At 34.8% G+C, this 14,060-nt stretch overlaps 1 protein-coding gene across 1 annotated transcript; it reads left to right on the top strand.

The window, feature by feature from the left end:
* Positions 1-4,034: 4,034 nt before the first annotated feature.
* LOC136220045 (zinc finger CCCH domain-containing protein 48-like) lies at positions 4,035-7,342 on the top strand. The gene is made up of 7 exons (XM_066007711.1): positions 4,035-5,162; positions 5,255-5,440; positions 5,547-5,657; positions 5,798-5,947; positions 6,030-6,218; positions 6,883-6,980; positions 7,062-7,342. The coding sequence occupies exons 1-7, from the start codon at positions 4,686-4,688 to the stop codon at positions 7,183-7,185; spliced, it is 1,335 nt and encodes a 444-aa protein (XP_065863783.1). The 5' UTR covers positions 4,035-4,685; the 3' UTR covers positions 7,186-7,342.
* The last annotated feature ends 6,718 nt before the right edge of the window (positions 7,343-14,060 follow it).

The raw sequence follows: 14,060 nt of genomic DNA, 5'->3' as shown, positions 1-14,060 counted from the left end.
CTCCAGTTCCTTAGGAGGAGACTCAACATGGTGGGAAAAATACTCGAACTGGATATCGGATAGATTCGTAAGTTGCTCCAGAGGTGGAGAATCTGCCAAGAGATCAATAGGAGCTTTAAAAGCTTTCTTTTTCAGTCTTTTGAGGGACTTAGTTTTTGGAGGTGAAAGGTCAGTTTGAACATTTATATCCTCGACCTCGGCTTCAACATCCAGATCCTCACTTTGCTTATCTTCTTCTTCTTGGTCAGCATGTACCTCCTGATGTTGCTCAACATCATCCGACTCAGCATGATCTTTTTCTTCAACATTTGGCTGAGTATTATCCTGTCTTTGTTCTTCCCCTTCATCAGCTTGCTCAACTGGAGTTTTCTCAAGATCAATCCCAATGTTCTGAGTGCAGTGAGATTTGGGTGTCACAACCCAATTAATGGGATCAGCTTCAACAATTTTCAACCCAGAACTTCGACTTTTCTTCTTTAGAGGTTGTTCTGGGGATTCTTCACTTTCTTCTTCGGGCTCAGCTTGCCCTTTCCTTTTCTCTGCTGACTTAGGTGTAACCTGAGGTTGGTCAGCATCAATGTTTTTTCCTCTGGTCATAGCCCGCTTCTTCCTGGGCACAGTTTCAATATCCTTTGCACATGTTGCAAGTGCTTTTCTCTTCTTCTCTGCCTTAGGGGACTCAGCAGGAACCTCCTTCCCTTTCTCAGGCTCATCTTCAGGCTCAGCTTCCTGCTCAGCATCATCAGCTTCTTCTTCTTCCTCAAGTTCTTCAACCCCTTTCAATGGCTGGTTGAAGATTAACCCAAACAGCAGAGCTGTGGTGATTTCTGTTCCCAGACTCTTAGTCTCATTGATTGTCTCTATTTTGTGATCTTCAAGAATTTTGATGATTAAAGAACCCAGTCTGAGTTTCTTACCTCCTCGTTGAAGTGCACCAACCAGAAATACAGGTAGATTGAGTGGGTTGAAGGTCAGCATGTGCCATATGAAGCACTGTTCGAAGTTGGATGCCGACGAGGCTGAGTTAAGCTTGGGGAATATGAAGTTGGTCAATATGTAGTGCGCCATCTTCTGGTTTTGCCCCATACTAGTGCTGGGTATTTCTCCTTTGTGATTTTTGGGTTTGCAGAATCCCTTCATCTGGTTAAGTTGTTCCGTTGATACCTTTTCCTTTGTTGTTCTAAACTCGGTTCCTTTGTTAGGCAAGTTGAGTAAGGTTGCCAAGTAGGACGGAGTGATTGCAATCTTGTGACCCTTAACGTGCGTCTCCAGATAGTCAGCATCGTCCTTATCAACATGGAGACCGGAGTAGAATTCCCTAACCATTCGAGGGTATGTGGTTCCGAGGAGAGAGAAGAGGCCTGTCCACTCGTTCTTCTCAATCCATTCACAGAATGGCTTTTCGGCGATGATGAAGCTGGGAGAGAACCAGCGGCATTTTAGGACTTCCAGGTTGTTGACTTTCGTGTGAACCTTTACCATGGTTCTACCATTGGGTTTCTTTTGTTTTGAGGAGCTTGCTGGGTCAGCTTGACGGCGTTTGCTTGGAGTTAGGTTAGATTGAGGAGCAGATCTGGGGCTTTCATCGGTGATCAATTTGCCAGAATTTTCACCGAAGATGTTCTGAGTGTTAGACATTCTCAGAGATTTTTGTGGAAGTTTTAAGAGAGAGAGAGATTCTGAATACCAAAGGATTTACTGTTGGTCCCTGGTAATTAGTTCCAAGGGGGGGTTAGAAACTAATATAACTTTTTCGCGTTTTAATTAAGCTGACTGGAAGTTATTTTGAGAGTTTATTAACTCAGCTTTTGGTCAGCTTGGTGAGATATGTTTCAAGACAGCTTTAGTCAGATGTTGACTAAAGTTGTTTTCTTGTGAGTTGAGAATTGACACTCTTGGAGGTCAGCTTCTAACTCAGCACCACTTACTTACTCAAGGTCAGCTTAGGCAATTTATATGCTGAGTAAATATAGCAAACAACACATGCAATATAAGAGAGAGTTCAGAGATTACTCAGTATCACTTATCCTGGTTCGGCCTCTCTGCCTACGTCCAGTCCCCAGAATCCTCCGGGCTTTTTGAATCCAATACTGAGCTCTTTAACGGTAGATCACAAACCAATTACAAGGCAGTTGAATATGCAAGAGTACCTTCCTCTATTCATCTACTCAACTCCTACTAAGTGCTACAACTCAGCACCTAGATTTCTCTATCACTGAATGCTTATAACCAAGAACTCAGCTTCACACTCTCAATATTCCTATTGAGCACAAACTTGTTCTTTTTATGCTAAAGAACACTTTAGATGATTATACAACAATCAATCTAGCATTTACACAGAGAATGAAAAGTTGGTGTAAGATCTTTTTGTATTTGAGTGCTTTCAAGATTTTCTCTCATTGTATTTTTCTCTTAATGCTTCAGTGATGATCCAAGGTTCTTCATTGTCCTTTTATAGAAGGAAATTGCAGATTTGGATCGTTTGAATTGTTGTTACCGTTAACACCAAAACGGCTCTTTTGAGAAACAATTTTTGGTCAGCTTCAGACTGTTCCGCCATTCCCTTTCTCTGTTTTCTTCAGGCGTCAGGTTTGTCTTCTTGCGTCTGGCTTGTCTTTTTGTGCCAGTTGATGCGGGTTCCGCGAAGAACCCGATCTGAGGGATAAGTGTACCCCGTCGTTATGAAGTAATAAATTTCTGGTTAAGTCTAGGTTATCGTCCACAGGATTTATTTCTGCAAGTATCGAGCTACTCGGTTTCAGATGTTATCTAGGCTCAGGGGGTTTTGAGTTGGTTTGTTTAAGTTAATCTACTCCTAGGTTGAATTATACTAATCCTAGCTAAGTTATCTGATTCTAACTAAGTTATTCTACGCCTAATTAAGTTACTCTACCCCTAATTGATCTTTCACTAATGCAATTATCCGAAGGAACATGGTATGAACGATAATAATGAAGATAGATTATTAGGCCTATTGAATAAAAACCTAATAAAAAATATAATATATTAACTTTAGTTATATTATTATATTTATTTATAAAAAGATTATTTTATCCGTACTATATCTAAGAGTTCTACAGAATTTAAATTAATCTCTAAAATCTCTCTAATTCTCTGCATATCTATATCTAAAACTTCTACATAATTTAAATTAGTCCCTAAAATCTCTCTATTTCTTTGCATATCTATATATAATATAAAACAGTAACGATGGAGCTGAGGTGTCACTTCCTCCTTTTTTATATCATTAATTGTAATTATTAATTATATTTTTGTTAATATTTATATATTAAGATGAATCCGTGCATCGCACGGGTCAAAAACTAGTGGTAATGTAAATTGAAATGTACAATAATAATAATACAAACACCTCTATTTTTAAATTAGCTTTGAAGCTACATGTCTATTTTTTAAGGATAATATGTAAAAATATTCATAACGTTTACGATCAGGAGCAATTTTACTTTTAGCATTTAAAATGATACAATTTTACCCTTAACATTGACAGTCAAGAGCAATTTTATCCCTAAAGTTGTCAAGTTGGATCAATTTTAAATATAATTACAAAACACAGATATTTTGTTCTTTATTCTACACCAATAACATATCAGTTCGTGTTAAAAAAAATCATATTTTCTGTGATTTAACAATATAATTGGAAATTAATATTTATAAATTCGGTAAATTTTTTTGAATTTTTTTGTCCAACTCAAAACAGTATAATTTGAATTTTTAATTTTTTTTTTCCACGTCTAATTATAAGTTTATAATTTGTTACTAATGAGTGATAAAAATGACACATATGAATGGTAGATGACAAGATTCATGATCAAAAAGACAGTTTAATAAAATATTTTTTAAATTAACCAAATTTGATAATATTAAAGGTACCAATATTAGAAGTAAAATTGTACAATTTTAAACATTCAGGATAAAATTGCTCAAACATTAAACCGTATTTTTACATCTTATCCTTATTTATTTCTTGGGTGTGGGTTCAAAGTTTTCCTATATATACACTATAGCGATCAAACCCTTCCTCGACAGACAGCCTTCCTCGACACAGACTCTCTATCTCACACAGCCAGCCTTCCTCCCTCCCTTCCTTCGATCGATCAGCTTTCTGCGTTCAGGTTTGCTTCTTTGTCGAGCGCTTCTCTATATTTATTTACCAAAATAAAATATTTAGGGTTTCTTAATGGATCACCGAGAAGCTATGATCGTCAACGAATCTGTTTCCGGGATTATGATAATCAAGTTCCTTTTGGTTGGTTTTCCGTGGTGGATCTTAGCGGTTTCCCTTTTTACGTGCTTTAGTAGTTTCCGTAATCGGATAATGATGCTTCTTGTTTGTAAACGGTAATTGGAAGTGGCATCGTGGAATTTGGTGGTTTTGTTGTTTACTGTGCGGAACTCAGAGATATTTGAGGATTTCATCGTTCCATGAGGCTCTTTTAGGGGTTTTAGGGTTTTCTTCAGAGAGTATCGGAAATTTATGGTTTATCCGGAAATTACCAATCAAATCTTTGGGTTTTGATTCTGTTCTGGATTAAAGTTCCTCCCTCCGATCATGTTCTTGGTGCACCGGAATTAGATAGATTGGATTGGCTGATTGAAATCATCTGGTATTATTGTGTTGTGTGGTTCTCTTTGTTCATTCTGCTCTTGTTTATTGTCTTTATAGTATGGATACTAAGATCGCGAATTTTCATGGACGATTCGGAGGACCCGTTAAAGGCAAAGTTTACAGCAACGTGGTATGTCAATTCTGGTTAGCTGGAAACTGTAAGCGAAATCCCTGTAGATTCCTGCACAGCGAATTACCCACTTCAAAGAGGCAACTGCCTACTTCAAAGAGAGAATTACCTACTTCAAAGAGGGAATTACCAGCTTCAAATGTTTATAGAAGAACTCCTAAACAATCCAAGACCTCTAACTATGCTCCAAAGAGTTCATTGGCTTCACCTAAGGAGCGCACTAGCCCAAACAATATCTCGGCTTCAAATGATTATGAAAATACAAGTATGGAGAGCCTCATGTCATGTACTGAGGCGGTGGTGAATGCTGAGTGCCCAAAAAGTTCAGGTGTTATTAGTCCTGCCACCGAGCCTTCTACAAAGGATTTGTTCTCAATGTTGGCACAGCTCAAGGGGCATATTAAGGTAACCAACCATTTGTTTCTTGATTTTAGCTGCTTTGCTAGTATTAAGTGTTGTGATTAGCTAAATTTCATTGAGTGGTTTTTCTATGCTAGGCTATCTCTGGGATTGCTCTTCCCTCTGGATCCGATAAGCTATATTCAGCCAGCGATGATGGAATCGTGAGTATTTGGGACTGTCACACTGGTCAGTCTACAAGGATAGTAACTCTTGGTCAAAAAATTGGATGTTTACTTAGTGAAGGCTCATGGATATTTGTTGGTTTGCATAATTCTATTAAGGTTAGTTAGTTACTTCATAGTAGATGACTTCCTTTCCTTCCCTTAGCTGGACAGGACTTGTTTCATTCTTTAAGCTCATCAATACCTTTTGTCTCTAATATTTTAGGCGTGGAATTTCGACACTAAAACTGAGTATACCCTTGGCGAGGGAAACGAATCATTTGGACTAGTTAATGCTATGATTACTAGTGACGATATGCTTTTTTCTGGAGGACAGGTAATCAATGGGATTTCAGTCTTTACTATTTCTGAAGTCCAGGCATTGTGCAAGTGAACATTATTAGAACTTGCCCTCATTTACTGATATAATTGTGTTATTTTAAGTATTCATTCGCATCATTTGTTTTTGTTTTGCAGGATGGTTCCATTTTGGCGTGGAAAGGTTATAATGAGAAGCTGAAGCCTTTTAAGTTGGCTGCATCTTTGAAAGGTCATACTGCTGCTATAACATGTTTAACTGTGGGAAGGAACAGGTTATACTCGGGTTCCACAGACGGTACAATAAGGGTAATTAAGAAGACATGATTTAGTGTTTTTTTCATTACTAGTCTGTGGGGGTTTGATATCTGATGTTATTGATTACTTCCAGGTGTGGGACTTGGATACTTTGAAGTCCCTTCATTTGCTAAAAACGGAGCATATGCATACTGATGTGGTGAGGTCTCTCATTGTCTGGGAAGAATATCTATTATCCTGTTCACTGGATAAGAAAATAAAAGTTTGGGGTTGTACCGAAGAGGGTACCATTGAAGTTGTATATACGCATGATGTCAAACATGTAAGTTGTTTCTAATTCTGTCTTGTTGTATTTGTTTCTAATTTCTTTATTCTGTCTCTTAGAAATTAAGGGAGTTGTGACCATAGTTGTTAGAATCTTACGATTCTCGATTTGAATCTTACGATTTGATTCAATTCAGCTTTATTTTGAGCCGAATCTAAATTATAATAGAATCTTATGATTCGATTCAGCTCTATTTCGAGTCAGATCTTCATCTCCATTCATCAAAAACTTAAACAACTCACTTTTCTCTGGTCTGATTCTTATTTATTAAGTTATCAACTAAAACTAGCTTCACTCGATCATTATCAAGTTGACAACAAGGCAAAGGCAAAAAAACAGAGTCAGAAGTTCAAACCCTTCGTCTCTACTAAGTTATTAAACCGAATTGGGATTGGATTTGAATTTTAAGTACTACTTGGTTGATATGATTTTTTTTTTTTTTTTTGACATTAAAATTGTATTTCTAGACTAATATTTGATAATATTTTGACTTCAACATGGTAAATATTCTATTTTTATGATATTATAAATTGGAACCGAATCTTATGATTCGGTTCGATTCACGAAATACGATTCACAAAATAGGATTTCGATTCACAAGTCTCGATTTGACAACTATGGTTGTGACTGACTGGAAGTTGTTTGTTCCTTGTTTATACAGGGTGCCATTGCTTTGTGCGGAATACATGATGCAGAAAAAAATCCAGTTTTGTTATGCTCGTGCAATGATGGTTGTATTCGCCAATATGATCTGCCATCGTGAGTATACTTAAACTGTTAATATACATAATATATATTTGATAATTAGGGACAAGTCTTGACGATTGGATTGTTTATTAGATTTCAAGAAAGGGGCAGAATTTATTCAAAAGACGAAGTGAGAAGAATGGAGATAGGACCTGATGGACTCTTTTTCACCGGTGATGCATTAGGAAACCTTTCAGTGTGGAAATTGGCAGCCTAATCTCATCAACTGCTGTTCTGGTTTATATACAAGTGCTGCAGTTTGTATGTAATCTATTTTTTCAGACCCCATCATATTACTTTTTTTGCTGGGGTTTTGACTCATGAACAAAAATTGTAAATATTTTTCACATTCTCAATGAAATCATTTCCTTTTATTTTGACTATATATATATATATAACAAGTGATGAAAAGGCAAAACTGATTCTTTTAGCTAGTGAATCTTTCCTATAGCTTGTTGCTTTGCTTGTGATTATCATATACAATAAGGAGACACCCGATAATGTTTTTTTCCTGGACTGTTATTAAGATTACTCCTGCCTACTTGGGGTAAATTACACCCATGGCTACTGAACTTTACCCATTTAACATTATTGCCACTGAAGTTTAATTCTTAATAGTATAGTCACTGAACTTTACATTTTTTTAATACTGGTGGTCATTCAATACCTCAAAATGACTACTGACGGTCTGAAAATAAAAAATTTGAAGAGTTAATGATATTCTAAGGAACTTTAATTCTTAAAATTTTTCGTTTTGAAGTCATTTAGGTGGTGTTTGGTTAGGAGAAAGAAAGTGAATTTTTAGAGATAACGGTCATTTTGAAAACTTGGTTAAAGTTGAGTGGCCACCTGTGCTAAAAAAAGTGTAAAGTTTAATGGTCATACCATTAAGAATTGAAGTTCAATGGTCACAATGTTAAAATGCGTAAAGTTCAGTGGGTATGGGTGTAATTTACCCGCCAACTTCTGATAAATTTCTTCTACTTTGAACAGAAATAAATGTCAAGTATTTGACATTGTTGAATGCTAATGTCAATATTCATATTTTGAGAATGTAGTTTTCATGAGAAAATTCCTGGTAGTTTGCATAGATGGATTGATGGATGAATACACAGACTAGGAAAGTTGTACGTTTGCATGTTTTTTTGGGTCAAAAGCTATGAAGCACCGATTCAGATGCGGACATAAATACGGGTGCGACAAATGACATTTTTAGAAAATTTGAGACATGGATACGGCGGGACACGGTAAATTTTATATAATTAATTATATATATATTAGATATAAAAATATATATAAAAAAACTTAAATCACAAATAAGCAATTTTATAAACCATAAAAAAACATTCATAATAAGATAAGTTGAGTTAAGCTGCAAAAATACCCCTAACGCTTTGGGCCAGGAGTAATTTTACCCCTAATGTCTAAAATGGTGCAATTTTGCCCCTAACGTTGGAAGCCAAGAGCAATTTTACCCCTAACGTTAATAAATTGGGTCAATTTGAGAAATAATTCATCAAACTGTCTTCTCAGTCATGAATCTTGTTATCTACACTTCATACGTGTGTCATTTTATCAGTAACAAATCACAAACATTCATTGGAATGTGAAAAAAATAATAAAAATAAAAAAATATACTGTCTTTTTGTATGGATTAGACAAAAAAAAAATTAAAAATCCACCGAATTTATTAAATTAATCTCAAATTCTATTATTAAATTATTAAAAACATGAAATTCTTTTTTTAGAACGAATTATTATGCAATTGGTGCAGAATAATGAACAAAAATATATGTGTTTTTATAATAGTGTCAAAAATTGATCCAATTTATAAACGTTAAGGGTAAAATTGCTCTTGGCTTCCAACGTTAGGGGTAAAATTGCATCATTTTAGACGTTAAGGGTAAAATTGCTCCTGATCCATAACGTTAGGGGTATTTTTACATCTTAACCCAAGATAAGTTATTAATTCATCAAAAACAATATCTACTTCAAATCAAATCAAAGGAGATGAAAAGCTGATGACTTCGCAGAAGAGGAAGACTTCAATAGCCAGAAAAATACACAGATAGGCAGCAAATATATCGCACATGCGAAGAGGAAGACGAAGATTGCAACAAAAAAAACGCACGGACAAGTAGGAAATATATGCACAATAGAAGGAAAAGTTGTGATTATTGAGAGAAAGCCGACAGTTATATTTTATCAAAATTTTATAATTAAAATATATCTTTTAAAAAAAATTAAGAAAAAACCCTAAACTTTTACAATTTTTTCTCTGCAGTCGTGTCGTCGCCGTGTCCCAAGTCACAAATAAAAAAAACGCAGGGGACACAGACACGTGTCTGGTCGTGTCCCCGATGAGTCACCAAGTCCCGCGAGTCCAACACCGCCACGCCGACCCCGGGAAAGAGTCTGTGCTTCGTAGTTCAAAAGTTGTATGGTTATCAAATTAGCTCGTATGTTACTTACATGTCGTAAACTATTTTGTTAACTGTTGATTGAAAATGATTTTCCATTTTACAAAATGTGTATGTGATCTTTCACGAAGGATCCCGTGTTTCTTATAATTTCTAGTCGTTAACGTCAAACGAATTGTGAATTACTGTGGCATTTAAGTCTCAAAAGCTCAACGACATAATCATTTGATGTGTAAATTTTTATTAGTAAGACCATTGATTGCGTCATTTGATAAATGTTATACCTTATCAATTTTACCCAAGGACGAGACCGGTCAATTCGACCTGGATCGGAACTGATCACTATTCCAGTCCGGAGAAAGCTACATTTTAACATTTTTGAAAACCTATCAAAACCGACCGATTCCTAATTCACGACATACTCAAATAATATAATATTAATGATTGTATTATTATGGAATAAAGTGTAAAAATACCTCTAACATGGATAACCAACAGCAATTTTACTCGTAATGTTTAAAATAATACAATTTTACCCAAGGATGTAAGAACCGGAAAGGACTGGTCGGTTCGATCGGAATCGGTTCGGAGAACTACATTTTAACATCTTAACCGGTTAGAATCGCTCGGTTCAACCACGAAGCGCTTGAACTTGTCTCGGTTATACGGTTCGACTAAGTGATCTTTTAGATTGCTATTTAATTTAAAAGAAAAAGAGAATGTGTATAGACAAAGGAACTCAAACCTAAGACCTCTTAATTCAAATATGCTCTTCAACCACTAGACCAATATACAACTTATAATATTTATCAACAATTAATGGATATATAATCATATTTACAACTTAAATATTTGAAATATCATTTAATATTAATTTTTTTATTTTATATTTTGATAATTATTATACAAAAAAATATTTTATTTTTCTAATATTAATAAAAAATTTAAACTTTATATATCTATATAAAATAAAATTTAAAACTCTACTAAATTATATAATTTAAGTTAAATTATAAATTGTATACTCTATTATTTTATTATATTTACATGTAAACAATATTAATAATAATAACTATTTAGTTTAAGAAGTATATATTTATATTTTTAAATTGTTAACTTATGTGCATTAAATTGGATTATATCCTTAAAAATTATTAATTGATATTAAAGAAATATTTTTATTAGTTTGGAAAGAAATACCATTCAGGTAATATTTCCAAAGGAGTTGGAGTTTCTAACTAGGATGAGTGCGCTAACTATGGATATGATGCCGGAAATAGACCGATTTTATATCTTTTTTTATTGGCTTGATTATTTTGTTCATTCCATTTTTATTTTCTTTATAATAATGTTAATATTTTACTATTTCTTAAAAAATAAATTATTTTCTATATTATAAAGTTAAATATGAATAAAAATATTGTATTTTACAGGATTTTGTGATTCCTGGTTGAACTCTGTTTGAAGCTTTCACCCTTAACCTTTTGACTTTTTTGGTTTTGTGACCAGTTCAGTTTTGACAACCATGATTTTACATCTAATGCTGGCAGCAATAGCAATTGTACTCCTAATGTTGGCAAGTTGGATCAATTTCAGACATAATTATTAAACACATATATTTTATCTATATTATGTACTAGTTGCCTATCAGTTTAGTTCTAAAAAAGATTTCACATTTTTTATGATTTAATAATAGAATTAGAGATTAATATTTATAAATTTGGCAATATATTCGATTTTTTGTCCAGCTCGTATAAAAGAGTATATTTTTTTTTAATTTTTTCTTAAATTTTTTTCATGTCTAATCATATGTGTGTGACCTGTTAATAATGAATAATAAAGTGATGAACAAGTAAAATGTAGATGACAAGATTCATGACTGAGAAAACAGTTTGATGAATTATTTCTTAAATTGTCCCAATTTATAATGCTATGGACAAAATTTCTCTTGACTACTAACTGAAGGAAAGTAGATAAACCTAGACGCAACAGAAATATAATTTTTTTATCTATTTTTATCTATTTCCCTTTCCCAAGATCCGTTAATCGTTATTTCATACAAAAAGGAATTAAACAAGTGTATCTTTTCTGAAGATCAATCTACCGTTGCAAACGAAATGCCCACAACTTCTTAACCGTATTTCATGAACAATGAAAACAATAGAAAAGAAAACGGCTAATGATCAACCAATGAATAGCAATCTAAATTGATTGCCTCTAAAGAAATCGACATAGGATCAAAAAGAGAGTAAACGGAAGAGTAATTTAGTCGGAATGAAGTTGAAAGTATTCCTAGCCTCAAATATTTGCTTAGGCCGAAATACATATGGTAGAGGGGTTATTTATAGTCTTCTCAATTTCAAACCCTAGTTGTATTAGTTAATTAATTAATTTAGAATCCAATTCGTAATAGGATTACTAATTATATAATTAATTAAATATCCATCATTATCTTAAATCATATCCTAATATAATAATTAAATAATGATCCTAATCCAATTAGTTATTAATTTTTTTTACCGGAAAAAATGCATTTATAAGTCTCGAAAGAGAGCGTTACAAAGGAACACGGGGGGGGGGGGGGGGGGGCTCATACAGCCACACCCAGGGATCAAAGCCTAAAACTACCACTCGGACTACTAAGTGAGCCAGGGAGTTCGCTGATCTGTGAACAAAGCATGCAGAAATGTTAGGAATATCCCTCAAAAGGGATTTACAATCGTCAATAATAATATCCAGTGTCGTATTGCCGCTAGTTTCTCGCTGTAGAGCATACACTAGCACTTGAGAATCCGACTCCAAAATAACATCCTGCCAACCTTCTGTCTTTAACCAACTCAATGCTTCATTGGCTAACAGTGCTTCAACCATGAGTGGGTCAAGCTGACAGTGCAACACCTCATTTCCTCCTATTTTGAAATTGCCATAGCTTTCTCGCACTATAAATCTGAATCCTGCGATACCATCATCCATGAAGACAGCCCCATCGACGTTCACTTTTACCTTGCCTGTCAGCGGACTGTGCTAGCGCACTAGACTAGACGGGATTGCAACCTCCATCGTCCTCCCTGGCTGTTGCACCTCCTTCCAACTATTGAGATATGACATTGTCGAAGCATACATGGTTGCTGGAGGAGCCTGTGTGTTCGACCAGACCTATGAACTTCGTGTTGAAACACCTTTCCACAAGATTTTGATTTGACAAAATCATCCATGATTAAGAGACAATTAAATTTAAGTGCTTTATTTTAATTGTACTAATCCGTTTGTTCAATGTTGAGTATAAATATAAATAAAGATAAATATAAAAAGCAAGACAGGACGAAGTCAGCATGAGATGAACAAAACAAGCTAAGTGGAATGAAGGTCAGCATAGTATCAAGCTGAGTGGAATCAAACTTAGCATCAAAAGACTAAGACATAAACGCCCAACAAAGAGAAGCGAAAAAAAAGCTCAGCATAAGAAGCCGCAACAACAATTGTCTTACGAAGCTGAGCTAACTAAAAATATACTCAGCTTAGAAATTTCCGAAGACAAAGACTTATGCAGTAGAAGCTGAGTGATTCCTCAAGATAGCATGAAAGAGTCGTTTGCTACAAGACAAAGATTGCCACCCCTCTGCACCAATAATTGAAACCTTGGAACTACACAAAAGACACACTCCGAGATGTATGGATCAATGGATTATTGGTAAAAGACAACTCGCACAAAAAGACAAGCCTGACGCAAGAAGACAAGCCTGACGTCTGAAGGAAAACAGAGGAAGGGAATGGCCGGAACAGTCTGAAGCTGACCAGAAGCTGTCCCCTAAAAGAGCCGTTTTGACATCAACGGCTAAATCATTTCAAAATGATCCAACACAGATTTTCCCCTATATAAGGACAATCAAACTCCTTGGATTATTGTCGATTGAAAAAGAAAAAAAAATACAAGAGAGAAAAGATACAAAAGCACTTAGATACAAAAAGAGATCTTACACCCATCTTCTATTCATGTGTAAATGCTAGAGTGATTACTTGCAATCTTCTAAAGTGTTCTTTATTTGAAAAGGAACAAGTGTTTATCAATTGTAAAAATTGAGAGAGTTGTGCAGAGTGTTTAGTTATAAACATTCTGTGGTAGAGAAATCTAAGTACTGGGCTGTAGTGCTTAGTAGGAGTTGAGTAGACGAATAGAGGACGGTACTCTTGCATAGTCAAATGCCTTGTAATCGGTTTGTGCTCTACCGTTAAAGAGCTCAGTATTGAATTCAAAAAGTCCGGAGGACTCTGGGGACTGGACGTAGGCAGAGAGACCGAACCAGGATAACTGATACTGAGTAATCTCTAAACTCTCTCTCAATATATATATATATATATATATATATATATATATATATATATATATATATTGCATGTGTTGTTTGACATATTTACTCAGCATATAAATTGCCTAAACAGACCCTGAGTAAATTAAGGTGCTGAGTTAGAAGTTGACCCCTTAAAGCGTCAATTCTTAACTCACAAGCTTGATAGCCTTAGTCAACATCTGACTAAAGCTGTTTGGCACTAAGCTCGCCCAAGCTGACCAAAAGCTGAGTTGACCAATTCATCTAAAACATATAAGTCAGCATAAATAATTAATGAAAAAGTTATATTAGTTCCTAACCCCCCCTTGGAACTAATTACACGG

This window comes from Euphorbia lathyris, chromosome 2, assembly GCF_963576675.1.
Source record: "Euphorbia lathyris chromosome 2, ddEupLath1.1, whole genome shotgun sequence".
Lineage (NCBI taxonomy): Eukaryota > Viridiplantae > Streptophyta > Magnoliopsida > Malpighiales > Euphorbiaceae > Euphorbia > Euphorbia lathyris.
The sequence above is the reverse complement of the archived record's forward strand: the minus strand, read 5'-3'. Positions and strand labels throughout refer to the sequence as shown.

Excerpts from the sequence above, each read along its gene's own strand:
- LOC136220045 (XM_066007711.1), top strand. The coding sequence starts at position 4,686 with ATGGATACTAAGATCGCGAATTTTCATGGACGATTCGGAGGACCCGTT. Across the intron at positions 5,441-5,546 it reads GTTTGCATAATTCTATTAAG|GCGTGGAATTTCGACACTAA; the intron begins GTTAGTTAGTTA and ends CTAATATTTTAG. Across the intron at positions 5,948-6,029 it reads CCACAGACGGTACAATAAGG|GTGTGGGACTTGGATACTTT; the intron begins GTAATTAAGAAG and ends GATTACTTCCAG.